Here is a 13959-nt window from a genome sequence, read left to right as displayed (position 1 = left end):
CGCCCCGTCCCGTCCCGTCCCGTCCCCGGAGGAGGAGAAAATCCGAGCCCACCCGCACTTCCGCTGCCCCGCCCGCCATGGCGTCCAGCTCCTCCGCGGCCTGGATCTCGCTGCTGCTCGCCCTCGCCCTCGCGCTGTCGGCGCGGGCGGAGGAGGCCGCGAAGGCGGAGGGGGAGGCCGTGCTCACCCTCGACGTCGACACCTTCGACGAGGCCGTCGCCAAGCACCCGTTCATGGTCGTCGAGTTCTACGCCCCCTGGTGAGTGCCCCCACCACCTACGACACCCGATTCGCTTGTAGGGTTGCGGCGCGCAGATCTCGCGCTGGGGGTCCATCGGGCCTGGATCGGGGGTTCCGCCGCGGCGGGTTTATAGTCTGGTGTTCAGATGCGCTTGCAACCTTGCTGATGTGCTGTTGCCTCTTGTGTTTACTGCTGGGGCGCACTTGCAAGTTGCAACTCCACTGATGCCATATTTTTTGAGTGATTGCTGCTGCTGTGCATCCATGATCTCTGCGGATTTGTTCTAGTTCACTAGTTGCCATAGCTGATGTTGTCAAATCGAATTTGCAGGTGTGGACACTGCAAGGCGCTCGCTCCAGAGGTAATGCTTCTGGATCCTGTGGTGGCTTACTTGGAGGGTTATTTGGTGATTGATTCAGTTTCATATGCTAAACTGTGTTTTCTGCGACGTTTCAGTATGAGAAGGCGGCACAGTCGCTCAGCAAGCACGACCCACCGATTGTTCTTGCTAAGGTCGATGCCAATGAGGACAAGAATAGGCCGCTTGCTACCAAGTACGAGGTCCAAGGGTTCCCGACCCTCAAGATCTTCAGGAACCAGGGCAAGAACATTCAGGAGTACAAGGGACCTAGGGAGGCTGAGGGCATTGTTGAGTACCTGAAGAAGCAGGTTGGCCCTGCTTCCAAGGAGATCAAGTCACCAGAAGACGCGGCATCCCTTATTGATGACAAGAAGATCTACATTGTAAGCTCCTAATTCAGTTTTGTCCAAATCTGTTTTTGATTTAGTGATATCCCCGTATCATGACTTGTTTGCTCGATTGATGTTCTTGAGCTGACTATTGACTATAATGATGGTTGCAACTGTATAGGTTGGTGTCTTCACAGAATTCAGTGGCACTGAGTTTACAAACTTCATGGAGGTTGCTGAGAAGCTGAGGTCTGACTACGACTTTGGCCACACTCTGCACGCTAACCACCTCCCACGTGGTGCTGCGGCGGTGGAGAGGCCATTGGTTAGGCTGTTGAAGCCATTTGATGAGCTTGTTGTTGACAGCAAGGTTTTTCTCTCATTCTCTGTTATGATTTGCAATATTCTTTGGTGGCACTGATGTATCCTATGCAGATGATTAAACATACTATCTGTGTTACTCATAGTATCATGTGTGAACTGTCACTAATGTCACATTGCCTTCACATTGTGCAGGATTTTGATGTCACTGCTTTGGAGAAGTTTATTGATGCTAGCAGCACTCCCCGAGTTGTTACTTTTGACAAGAACCCCGACAACCACCCATACCTCTTGAAGTTCTTCCAAAGCTCAGCCCCCAAGGTAAGAAAATGAAACTTGTTCTTAAAATAGCCTCAGTATTACTTCTGTCTGCATATTGTTGGTTAGATTGACCATGTTTTGGGAGTGGTTAGTTAGTACTGGATATGTACTCAGTTTGAGCCCAAGCTACCATGTCTGTATCCAGTTAGCTCCTAGTGCGCCGTTTTACTGTATTGAATTCTATCCTGGGCATATTCCAAGCCTGCATTGCTGTTGTTAGATATGAAGTATATTTCTAGTGCCATCAATGAATTTTTCAAAAGTATTCAACTGCTTGTCCAATTTATATTTATATTTTATTTTTTTAGTTATGACTTGACAAAGCTTAGTGATTGGATAAAGGCTATTTACAGCATTGCACAGTGGGCTTTATTTGTTGATTACTGACTATTTTCACTGTTTTGCGACACCAAATGGTTGGCAGGCAATGCTATTTTTGAACTTCTCCACTGGACCTTTTGACTCCTTCAAGTCTGCTTATGCTGCTGTCGCAGAGGAGTTCAAGGACAAGGAAATCAAGTTCCTCATTGGTGACATTGAAGCTGCCCAGGGTGCCTTCCAGGTTTGGCTATCACTTCCCCTTCTTACACTGATGCTGTTAATCAATACAGGAACCCTTAGTGCTAACATTCAATTTGTTGGCACGACAGTACTTCGGTCTGAAAGACGAGCAGGCACCCCTTATCCTCATCCAGGATGGTGAGTCCAAGAAGTTCTTGAAGGATCACATTGAGGCTGACCAGATTGTCTCTTGGTTGAAGGAATACTTTGTAAGTATTGCTTTGAACTTTAATGCACTCTTGTGATATTTTGTTTGATTTCATATGATTTTAGAGCTCATTGATCCGTTTTATTCGTAGGATGGCAAGTTGTCGCCGTTCAAGAAGTCTGAGCCTATTCCTGAGGTCAACAACGAGCCTGTTAAGGTCGTTGTGGCTGACAACCTCAATGATGTGGTCTTCAAGTCTGGCAAAAATGGTATGCATCTGGATTAATCTTTTCCATTTCATCATTTAGGAATTATTTCTTTTAGGCATACTTTGAACAGAATTATACTTAGCATGATGTTCCTGCCTTTACCCCTGTGATGAAAGTCTATATAATAGCTTGAATTCCTATTGATATATATAGTTCTGTTGCAGTTCTTATTGAGTTCTATGCCCCCTGGTGTGGACACTGCAAGAAGTTGGCACCCATCTTGGAGGAGGCAGCCACCACACTTCAAAGTGATGAGGAAGTTGTGATTGCTAAGATGGTACATTTCTACCCAATGCGTCTGGAATTCCGGTTACAAAAATTGAACAAGTGCTAATTCAACTGTGTTTCCAGGATGCGACGGCGAATGACGTGCCCAGCGAGTTTGACGTCCAGGGCTACCCGACCATGTACTTCGTGACGCCCAGCGGGAAGGTCACCTCCTACGACGCCGGCAGGACGGCTGACGAGATCATCGACTTCATCAAGAAGAACAAGGAGACGTCTGGCGCCGCCCAGGCGACAACGACGTCCGAGAAGGCAGCTGAGGCAGCCGAATCAGTGAAGGACGAGCTGTAAAACCCAACGCTCTGACGCTTGCGGCTGTGAGCATGGGAGAGGACAGGGAAAACCTGGCGTCGCTAACATGTTTGACAGCTCCAACGCCAGATTTTGGAGGGGGAGAGAGGGCAGAGAGAGAGAGAAGGGGGATCCGCGGCGTGACCGCGTGTCCCATTGAGAACGATTCTGTACAATCACAGTACCTTTTAGTTGATTCTGAGAAGTGACAGTAGAAAGATATGGATTGTGGTCAAGCTGAATGAATAAATGGCGGTTCCGCCTCGATAAAGCTGTGCTACCTGGTTTATTGAGCATGTGTGATGACGGATTTGCCACTGGGTGGTAGCAATGGCGTGGCAGCGCGCTGATCCTGTGGCCAATATCACTAGTACTGTTATGCCCAGTCTTAACGCCCAGGCGTTGCTTCCTGGCGACGGCGCCACTGCCGGAGCTGCCGCCCACGACCACGCCTCCAAACCCTCGAATCCTAACCTTGATATATCCAGATTTATTTCTCGAAAACGAAGATATATCCAATTTTCTTTTTGCATAGATATGGATATATATATAATATCCGTATCTGAATATGTGGATATAGTTATATAAATTTGAGTAAGATGAAGTTTAATCTTGTCTCTTGTTCCCTCCCCTAATTCTTTCATCCTACCTGTTATTTTTACTACTTGGTATGCATGTACTGTAGTGGTAGGTGTGGCCTTTTCATACTCCAAAATCATCCAAAGCCACGAACTAAGGCAGACGATCGATCCATGAAACTGTTTATTTTACAGTATGTCCGCCAGGTTTCACCGTTTCAGGGTGCACGCGTGCACAACAGGAGGTCCTTGTGCCTTGCCGAGTTGGGGCAAAGCTTAGCACGGCCATTGGACGCCTCTGACTTCTGAACCCTTGTTGCCCTTGCCGGCAGCTCTGAACCTCCTCCACGTCTCTGTTCCTGGCTGTTGTTGTCAGTGAACCTTGCCACCAAGCTCTGCGTTCAACCTCCTACTGGGGGCGTCGGTCTTACAAGTTACATCCCTCTCAAAGCTATGACACCGTTTGTGAAAGTCTCACGTCCTAAAAAGAGTGTCTTTAATGATTTTTTTTCCAGATTTAAAGGGGTATTTGGACTAGGATTATTGGAAACAGAAACGAATGATCACTGTATGACAAAGACATGCAGAGACACGACCGATTCTGAAGTTTCGGTCACTACTAAATCCTTGGCACAATTGCCACACCAAAGGGCATCCATGGGGCCCCTCTCAGCGACAGCCCTACACTTTCACTACTCCCCTTCTCAAAATCCCAATCCATCCAACACAAAAAGGGGCCCATCCAAGCATATCCTTACAAGTCAATCCATATCCTAATCAGTTGCCACATCCACATCATCACCTGAACAGACCTGTCCAGACCCCAAAACCCAAAAGACTGGTTTGGTTGGTGAGTTTTGTCCAGACACCCAACCTCCTCTTGACAACCATGCATGCCAAAGACCAAGGAACAAGCCCAAGCAAAGCAAGCTGTGTCAGTTTTCAGGTTCATAGAATAGTTTGCCAATCCTCTTGCTTCACTCCTCAGCTTCCTTCCTCCCTCCTTCCCCCCTTTGAAATAATCTTCCCTACTCCTTCAAGAAACCTACCACCCATTTGCAAACATTGATCGAATTGCCCTTGAATTTCAATTCCACACACACCATGTTTAGCACACAAACACTTTCACACGAACAAGTGGGTATGGATTAAGCTTGCAAGCACTGCTTGGCTAGTTTGTTTGGTTTTAGTTCCTCGCATCCATGCATGGGCAGTTGAGCATGAGGATGAGGTGCCTCAGGCCGGGGAGTCGCCGGCGATGCCCGCTTCTTGGCGGCGACCTGGCCGCCTTCTGCGCCTCGCTCGTCGAGGGGCTGGCGCACCTGGAGAGCACGCTGGAGGTTGATCTTGATCATGGCCGCGGCGGCGGCAGCGTGGGGTCGGGGTCGGTGTCCATGCGGTGGTGCGCCGACGCCATGCGGCTGGTGAAGCGGATGCAGCGCGAGATGCTGGCCATCTTCCGGAAGGCCGACGTGCCGGCGGCCGCCGCCGTCTCCTCCCGCGGTGGAGGTGCTGCGGGCGCCGGCGACTGGTTCGAGCACTACATGCAGGAGACCGCGGCGCTGCTCGACTTCTGCAACGCGTTCAAGGCAGCCGTGTCGCGGATGCACCGCTACTGCATGGTCGTCGACTTCGCCGCGCAGGTCGGCGGCGCCGCCGGGGACGATGACGGCGCGGGCGCGGCTGCTGCCTCGCTCGTTGTAGAGAGCGCCGCGGAGCCGACCGGCAGCCGGCAGGCGTCATCGGCAGCCGCCGCCGTCCGCGACAAGATCGCGGAGGTGAAGGCGGCGGTGACCGAGGCGGAGCGGCTGGGGAGGACGATCATCTCCGGTGGTGCCGGCGGGGACGGCGGCGGCATGGTAGTCGTCACGCTCGTCGCCAAGATCACGACGTCCGTCCTGGCCATGTTCGTGCTCCAGGCGCTGGTCTCCCCGGCCCCGCTCGACGACGGCGCCGTCCGGCCCACTCTAGCCTCCGCCGTCGACGTCCCGGAGCTGGAGCCGTGGTGCGAATCGCTGTCGCTGATCCACGCCCGGTTCCCGAGCCGGGCGACGGTCGCCGAGCACGAGAAGGTCGCCACGGTGGTCAGGGACCTCATCAGTGGCAAGCCCGGCGGTGGAGGCCATGGCGGCCAGCAAGAAGAGGTGGCGAGGGGGCACGTGGAGCTGCTGAGAGCACGGTCAGGTGAGCTCAGGGAAGGGGTGGAGATGTTCGCCTGCGTTCTGGACGAAGTGTTTGATGAGGTGATCAGGGGCAGGAATGAGATGCTGGGGATCCTCAGAGACAAGACTCTAACCTAACAATAATGAGGTGAGTTTTAGATTAGCCTCTGGATCAACTGATGGATTAACCTTGTCCAGCTGGAAGATCTTCCAAATAATGTTGCTGGGTTCATGCTGATTTCTGTCTGATCAGTTGGGTTTCTGTTTTGCAAAGAGTGTTGAGTGTCGACATGTGTAATTGTGTATTTAGATGTGCAGATGATTTTTATGTTCATCTCCCTATGGTTTGCAACTTGTATTATTGACAGTGTTTAACAAGAGAAAATTCTTTGTTTGTACCCGCTGAATACTTGTAAAATCCAATCTCGGGTCTACATGTCATTGAAACAACCAGTGGCGTATATACAAGGGTTATTATGGAGACAAAAAATACAAGGGTTTATTATGGAGATAAAAAAAATACAAGGGTTATTATGTGAACTGAGCACCTGGCAATTCAGTTATTTACTTATTTATTTAACATGTGTAAGGGTTGCAATTAGATATACATTTTCACAAATAGGTTGTTCAATGAAAAGAGGTTCAAAGACCAAACATACACAGGAAGTGTGAAGATTTCATGAAATCAGGACAAAAATCGTGACTTGCTATCCTGGATGAAAGTACATAGTGCAGTTTCCTGTCGTATTGTACATTTCAGTAAGACCACAGAGAATTATAGAAGAATCATGGTCTCACTAAACAGTCCTACAGTATACATTGTGCATGACCAATCTGGGAAGTCCATGCGCAACCATAACTTCCCCAGATTATCCAATGAACCATATTTTCCGAAAGAATAAACCTCGAACTTTACGGAGAACAAAGAAAACCAAACAACTAGAAACTCCTAGTCCGCCTCTGTCAACTGCAAAAAATGAAAGGCGGGAACTGGCCTGCAGGATTGGGGAGTAACAAGGGTAGGATCACTTGCATTATATGAAGTATAAGCTCCTCGACAGGGGCATAAATCTCAAGATGGACAGCCTTGTGAATAGCTGAGCTGTATCAAAAGTACAATCCCTGATCTCCCTTTCTTCCGCCCCCCATGAAGAAGGATGTGTCATCTTGTTAGTTGTGGACCACTGTGTCTCTCTTCTGACCGATGATGGAATAGCTTTGCTATTGATCGCCTCTCACAATCCTGAAAAGTCGTAGAATAACAAATTAATTTCTTGAACAAAATTTGAAATGATTGAGGCTTGTAATTGTCAAATTAGATATGATGGCGAACTGCACACACCTTAAACATATTGAGGCGAAATGGCTTGTTGGGATTCATCCTTCGAAGTTTCAAGTATGTATATGCAAAGCTGAGCTGATCCCGAGGTGTGAAACGGTCAACCTCATTGTACCACAGGCAAGAGAATAAGTTGGACATTGGTGTGTGTTCCCTCACAATAAAAGAGCCTTCAGGGACATCTATATCAAGTAAAAATTGTTAGGTCAACAGAATTAAGACAGTAGTATTAATATAGCAGGTAATAGAGCATACAGCTTGGTAGCAGCTTGCTGGGATCCGATGGGTTGAACCTTGTCAGTCCATCCGCTTGGTAAAACTCAAACTGCTGATCAATTATTGTATGATTGAACTTGTTCAGCTTTTTGTTTTGTGCTACTTCTTCCCAAACACAGTGCCGATCATAGTGATTGGAAATAGCATATTCATAACCATGCCGCCAAAGAAAATACTCGAGGATAAGGATTGGATCAGTTTGTAGTCGCAATTTGCTATCCAGCCAGATTGAAAACCTGATGCAGCAATGTACTTAGATTTGCCAGATGATGGTAAATAAGAAAAAAAAATTAAAGACCAACTGTAAATAATACTTGAATGATGCAAAATTGAGCAAAAACCCCACATAACAGATCATAAATTATTAGCCTGAATGAGCACCCCCAGTGTTTGTATAATAAGAATATATACTTGCGATAATATACCTTTAAGACTCAAACTTACTCATGTTTTCTACAAAACATATAAAATAAACTTGTTTGGTGTTTCACCACAAATCTTATAGCACAACACACATAAACATTCAAGGCTGCAAATTTAAATACCCTAGAAGTAAAATCAAGAAGATTTCTTAATAAAACCTGATGTACTTGGCTCAACTCAAACCAGCATAAGTATGTGTGGGAAGGAAAATAAAGTTATGTGCCTCTAATTATAATGCGGCCAGTATACGATACCAGAAACAAACATATATTATTGTACAACTGAATAATTGAAGAAACCAAAAAGTGTTACTATCTTGAGAAATTTGTCAGGCAAACAAACATGCAGAGACAAGGCATCAGGATGAGTTCCCCACTTGGGACACCGGGACTACATACTGCATGAAGTCGGGTGGTCCCAGGGACAGGCAAGGGTTCAAAAATACATTTGTATTAAAAAAAGATATAATGCACAGACATAATAAATCATTGCGCTAAATAGATTCAGAGGCCAAAAGGATTGTTGGAGATTAAAACATTTGAATACAAGTTGACTCCTCCATTATGCATGGATAACCAGGGCAGGAACTATTATAGAGAAACTCACTCTTACCTCGACGTTGGGAAAAGCCTATGTGCCAAAAATTTTGGTATTTTTCCCACTCTCCGCATATCATTATAAGGCATATTCTTAATCAATATGATCTTCCATATACCGATGAAACCCATGCTGTCCATTTTTTGGCCTTCAGATTCTAAAGTTTGCAATGTTACTTCATCCAAAAACATAGCAAAGCAAACTGTCTTCTTTGATAGACTTGTGATCTGCAAAAATATCATAATAAAATATTTCTTAGGGGCACAACAGGATTTTTTAAATTGTGAAATATAGACCAAAATAGCAACTAGTGGTACATCTTAAAACTATATTAACGCAAAGGAAATATCAACAGCTGTTTAACTTGCAGCTTAGATAATTTGTCGTGGGAAAACTGAAAGATATTTTTTTTTTCCATCTTCCAGCGGCATGGGCAAATTGATACAAGCTGCTGAGTACTTAGTGAAGCTAGCTAGTTTCTATAACTTTCTTAGACAAGTCATAAAAATGATGATATTTTGATGTGAACATATTCTTAGTGCAAATTGATTAGTGAAGCTAGCTAGTTTCTATAACTTTCTTAGACAAGTCATAAAAATGATGATATTTTGATGTGAACATATGCTTAATGCAAATTGATACAAGCTGCTGAGTGCAACATATGCAGGACATAGGAAGCATAATACATTTACTCAACAGTTTACCATCCAGAAAAATATCATACCGTTTTGCCAAATGGAGTCCTCAGTCGATCAGAATTTCCAAAGATGCAGGAAGAGACAGCAATGTGGCATTTGCTCATGTACTTTCGGTCATCATCTGATATATCAAAACCAGTGCTTGTACCATTCGGACCCTTAATGAAAGCACATTTCAACTGTTGGTCATGGGCTATGTATGACTCCTCTCTTTCTTGCAGGCTTTGGTGGCCAGCAAATCTTGGTTCCCAATATTCCGATCCTGATCTTTCTTCAACTTCTACATACTCCAAATTAAAACTAGCGAATTTCTCATTTCTCGCAGGCTCCACAAGTTGAGCAGTAGAGTTCAGAAACTTCATTTCACATGTTGAACCTGTTAAATTTATAACAGTTCATTAGATTACTATCTAAATCAATATGCAGCTTGCTCCAGTCACAAAAGGCAGCAACATTTTAAGTTGTGCCGTGTGGCACAATGAAACTATCCAAAACATACCATCATCTGTTTACAAATTGATGTTGACAACTGAGACTGATGAGTGGATTAGTGTTGAAAAGTAATTTCATAATGTAACATATTAGTTATACTTTATATATGTGAAGGTACATTTTAGAGACTATGGCGATGTCCAAAACAACTATCTTTTGCGACTGGATGGAGTGATCATTTCCCTTATCAAATGTAGTGATCATATTCATAAACCTCATCATGAAGCTCACAATTACTGACTTGGACTTGCATGAGATACTAAGGCTAATGCATCATGGCATTGCCCCAAACATGCTCATATAACACCAGTTCCATGCATGTAAATAGTTTGCTGGAGATGGTGAGCTGCAGAAGGTTAGTTTTCATGCAGTTTTAAGGTATCCATATCCAAATGCACATCATGAATATGTTGTGACACCACAATACTAGTTGGCAGTCAAATCTCAGGGATCGAATGTTTGAGTCATGTTCTTTGTTTTGCAAGATGTAGATACAGCAGGCACATTCTTCATGCAGTCATGCTCTAAGATCATGGTAGTTACCAGGTGCGGCAGCACCTGCTAGAGGATTCTTAAAAGAAGAATGTGTGTTTCTAAATATAATCACCATACTAGTCTCTACAGCAACAGGTGAATGTAAAACAGGTCTTAACATCGTTCGCAACTTAGACTTACCAAATAGCTACAGTGTAATATTAGAACAAAAAGAAAAACACAGAAAGTTTTGAGTTATCCTAAGCTAGTGCCTCATTGGAATAATAATGTCTAACAAGTAAAACTATAACATCATGTTCTGAAATTGCAATTGTGGAGCTATAGCACTTAAACTTCAACGAGGGAAACAACTCACCAGACTTCTTATGTTTCGATTTCTTCTTGGACCCATGTTTCTTATCGCTACTTCCTGAAGCCTTCTTTTTGTCCATGCTACTAACATCATGGCTATCAACAACCCCAGCACCTGTTTCTGTGTGCCTCTCAATGGCGACATCCTCCTTTTTCTCAGCACTTTCATGACCGCCATCACCAAGCTTCCTCCCACCATCAGATGGATGCAGGTGAGCATCCTCGAAATCATCCTGAGAGTCGATGCCATCATCATACTCATCATCTGGATCAACCTCCTTCACCCCCGTTCCAGTCGCACCCATGGCTGCCGCCTCATACTGCTCCAGCTCCTTCCTGCCCCCCTCATTGTACAAGGTCCCTCCTTTCCCACCTTCAGACACATCCGGAACATCTTTCGCGCCACCGCCAGTCTCCAAGGTCAATCCTTTATCCTCGACACCTGCCTCAGCTGTCACACCTTTATCTCCGCTGCCGCTAGCATCGGCGGCAGTTCCACTTCCACCCGAGATCTTCTCCTTCTCGTCCTCTGTGTAGTCCTCGTCACGGCGGCGATCGTCTCGGTCCCAGTACCTGGAGTCCCGCGCGCTCCGACCTCCCCCACCGTGCCCGAACTTGAGCTCCTTCCAGCTATTGCTCTGGTTCCACTCCGGCAAGCTCTCCCCGGCACCCGCACCTTGGCTGATCTCTGCGGAAATACACAGACAGCGACGCAACCAAGCGGAGAAAATTTTCAAATCAAGCACGCAATGGTAGGTTCATCAAAACGCGAAATTGGATCAAGAACGCTCGCCCGGCATCGAATCGCGCCGCGGACGGACTCGGGGCGTGCAAAAGATGCCATTTTTTATTTAGGAGAAGCGGGGATGAACAGGGCGAGCGCGCGTCAGGAGCCCAACCAACCTGCGGGGCCGCGCGAGATGCGGCGGGAGAGGAGGAACACGGCGGCGAGGAGGAGGAGCGCGGCTGCGACGGCGGCGGCCGCGGCCGGCGAGCGGCGGCGCTGCGCGGGCTTCCCGGGGCGGCGGATCCGGGAGGCGGGCTTGGAGGAGGCGTGGTGGGGCCGGTGCCAGTCGGGGAGCCCCTGGTGGTGGTGGCCGCCGCGGGAGTCGGAGAAGCCGCCGCCGTACTGCTGCCTGTACTGCGCCATCAGAGGCCGCGGCGGGGACGGCAGGGCTCGACGGCGGCCACCAGCACCATGAACGGCGGAGGGCAGGGGGAAGGGGGGAACGGAAAGCGAGGGGCTTTCTTGTAATTCCGGCGGGGATTTGGTTGGGGGGAGTTGGTTAATTGCACGTGATGATGGTGAGGATTAGGAGCAGCGGTGAGAGACTATTGGAGTCACCAGAGTCAGATGGGGGGGTTTGGTGAGATGGGGAGACAATTTGAGCCGACATGCTGGTACTTCTACCACGTTACACTGGACTTGCTCCATTGACCATTGCACACACATCCTGGAGGTAACTCAGCAGGGGAGTTTTGTTTCTGGATCAAAATGATTGTGTGTGTACATAGGCAAAATATTGTTTCTTGTTTACATGTTCATATGATTTGAATGCGTGTATTTTTAGTTTGGGAGGCGCAATGTTTTTTTTACACGAGTTATTAGGTGAAACTCTACATGTCACCACTTAGTTATCCATGCATCTAAAATCATTTTTTGCTGCCGTATTACCACTTGAATCAGCCTTGTTGAGAGTTTGGGTCATTAATGCTAGTTTATAGGCATCCTTTCTTCATCGTTAACAAGAAGTGCAATTTAAGGATAGTAAAGGTTAAGGAATGAATTTTTTTCCGGAAGTAAGTGGATCGAGATAACAGATAGGAAAATATTATTCGTGCAAATTGTAGAAACCCTCTAATAAGACATACTTCAAAATCTGATTAATTCTAAATTTCTTCACGTGTCAAGTTGGCGGTAGCATACAAGTATTTAAAATTTTAAGATCAAATTAAGATTCTTCTCTGAGTTATGAAATTGACATATCATAGATAAAAAGGTAAAACTAATACATGAAAATTTTATAATATATAGAAAACAACATGCTTCATTGCTTGAACATCTATTAGGCGATCATTCACTTGACTACCACGTACAACTATTACCCAGTGGTCAGATCTCTTGTCTAATTTCTAAGCCTCAATGTAAGAACTTGTCACTTGACTTTCCCTGGTAAACAGCTATTTGCACCCCCCCCCCCCTGTAGGTGATAGATGTTGAAGTTCAACATTTTGCTTAGAGGTTATAAGGGATAGAAAATTCAATAAATGTCTCCAGCTTAATTCGTGATCCCGAATAGGTTGATCTAACTAGCTCAAGACAAGGCTTTGAGAGAGTTACACTAGCAGTGAACGAACGACATTATATTAGACTGATTACAGGAGAAGTGGTGATGGTCATAAGCTATAATGGGTACCCGGCAAGTTTGATGGCCCTTCTGTTCTACCTTCCAAGTTTGATAGAATTTCAATTTATGAGGGAGGGGGCATGAGCCCCTTTGACCAATAAACATTCAAATCTGATTTATAGTATGAAAGTAACAATTTCCCTTGAGGTCTTAAAAAACTTGGCAGTGGAGAAAGACTATCCCACGGTATTGTTGGAACAAGAAACCTCGGTCTTGAGAAACCTACTCGATCTTGATCAAGATGCTACAGTGCCACACGTACCGCAGGCCGACGACCACTGCCACATGGTTCGACACTCCGTTACTATCCCATGCAGGACTGCACCGCTCACACAGACCACCACCATCTTTACCATAGATCGGCGCTCTTTCACTATTTTATAGATTGCAACATTTATGTTTTAATCATTCCTGAAAATCGCTCCCACCAAAGTTGAACATAGGTGCTGGAGGTGCTAAGTAGAGTGTGTTTGGTTGAGCTGTGGCTCTTGAAAAAGTAGCTGTGAGCTGTGGACTGTGAAAAAGCTGCTTTTGGTTGTGGGGCTGTGAGAAAGCTGAAAGTCATTTGATAAAACAATTGTAATTTTTTTAAAATACTAACAAACGGACCCCAAATATCATTCACAGTCAACCCCACTCAACTCTCTCCCTCCCTCACTGACGAGCGAACCCTACTCGTTAGTTCTTCTTCCTCCCGGCCACCACCTCCTCCCGTCTCCAACCACCACCACTCGATTCCTCGCCGTCGGGATGGCGGCTTCCTGCTGTCGCCGCCGCGGAGCTGGGGGCCCGTACTTGGGCGGAGCAGGGTGGAGCGGAGTTGGGGAGCAAGGCGGCGGAGCAGGGCCCACTTGTGCGGAGTGGAGCAAGGCGAGAGTGGTGGAGCAGGGCGAAGCGGAGCTGGGGAGCAGGGCGGCTCGCCCACAAGGGGCCGGGGAGGCCTGCCCGCGGCGGAGGCACGGGCGCTGCGGCAGCCCGCCAGCGGCGGAGCTTGCATGCGCAGCGAAGGCTCA

The 13959-nt window shown here is 46.7% G+C and overlaps 3 protein-coding genes across 3 annotated transcripts; 2 read left to right on the top strand and 1 right to left on the bottom strand.

Annotated features, from left to right (window-relative positions):
* LOC112902778 (protein disulfide-isomerase) lies at positions 1 to 3398 on the top strand. The gene is made up of 10 exons (XM_025971949.1): positions 1 to 259; positions 572 to 602; positions 698 to 985; positions 1113 to 1301; positions 1448 to 1573; positions 1998 to 2135; positions 2224 to 2343; positions 2434 to 2551; positions 2716 to 2828; positions 2903 to 3398. The coding sequence occupies exons 1-10, from the start codon at positions 78 to 80 to the stop codon at positions 3125 to 3127; spliced, it is 1530 nt and encodes a 509-aa protein (XP_025827734.1). The 5' UTR covers positions 1 to 77; the 3' UTR covers positions 3128 to 3398.
* Positions 3399 to 4067: 669 nt separating this feature from the next.
* Positions 4068 to 6276, top strand: LOC112902603. The gene has a single exon (XM_025971726.1). It carries the CDS (start codon positions 4908 to 4910, stop codon positions 6003 to 6005), a length of 1098 nt encoding a protein of 365 aa, XP_025827511.1. The 5' UTR covers positions 4068 to 4907; the 3' UTR covers positions 6006 to 6276.
* A 266-nt stretch (positions 6277 to 6542) lies between these two features.
* Positions 6543 to 11840, bottom strand: LOC112902602. Its single transcript, XM_025971725.1, has 7 exons — positions 11442 to 11840; positions 10543 to 11226; positions 9227 to 9576; positions 8518 to 8729; positions 7462 to 7718; positions 7210 to 7388; positions 6543 to 7110 (listed from the first exon to the last, which is right to left on the bottom strand). Exons 1-7 carry the CDS (start codon positions 11686 to 11688, stop codon positions 7030 to 7032), a joined length of 2010 nt encoding a protein of 669 aa, XP_025827510.1. The 5' UTR covers positions 11689 to 11840; the 3' UTR covers positions 6543 to 7029.
* Positions 11841 to 13959: the final 2119 nt, after the last annotated feature.

The sequence above is a fragment of the Panicum hallii genome, chromosome 8, assembly GCF_002211085.1.
Source record: "Panicum hallii strain FIL2 chromosome 8, PHallii_v3.1, whole genome shotgun sequence".
Taxonomy (NCBI): Eukaryota; Viridiplantae; Streptophyta; class Magnoliopsida; order Poales; family Poaceae; genus Panicum; species Panicum hallii.
The sequence above is the reverse complement of the archived record's forward strand: the minus strand, read 5'-3'. Positions and strand labels throughout refer to the sequence as shown.

Coding starts and splice junctions, on each gene's coding strand:
- LOC112902603 (XM_025971726.1), top strand. CDS start 4,908: ATGCATGGGCAGTTGAGCATGAGGATGAGGTGCCTCAGGCCGGGGAGT.
- LOC112902778 (XM_025971949.1), top strand. CDS start 78: ATGGCGTCCAGCTCCTCCGCGGCCTGGATCTCGCTGCTGCTCGCCCTC. Junction 986..1,112: donor ATGACAAGAAGATCTACATT/GTAAGCTCCTAA, acceptor GCAACTGTATAG/GTTGGTGTCTTCACAGAATT. Junction 2,552..2,715: donor CTTCAAGTCTGGCAAAAATG/GTATGCATCTGG, acceptor GTTCTGTTGCAG/TTCTTATTGAGTTCTATGCC.
- LOC112902602 (XM_025971725.1), bottom strand. CDS start 11,688: ATGGCGCAGTACAGGCAGCAGTACGGCGGCGGCTTCTCCGACTCCCGC. Junction 11,227..11,441: donor CATCTCGCGCGGCCCCGCAG/GTTGGTTGGGCT, acceptor GTATTTCCGCAG/AGATCAGCCAAGGTGCGGGT. Junction 9,577..10,542: donor ATCGAAACATAAGAAGTCTG/GTGAGTTGTTTC, acceptor TAAATTTAACAG/GTTCAACATGTGAAATGAAG.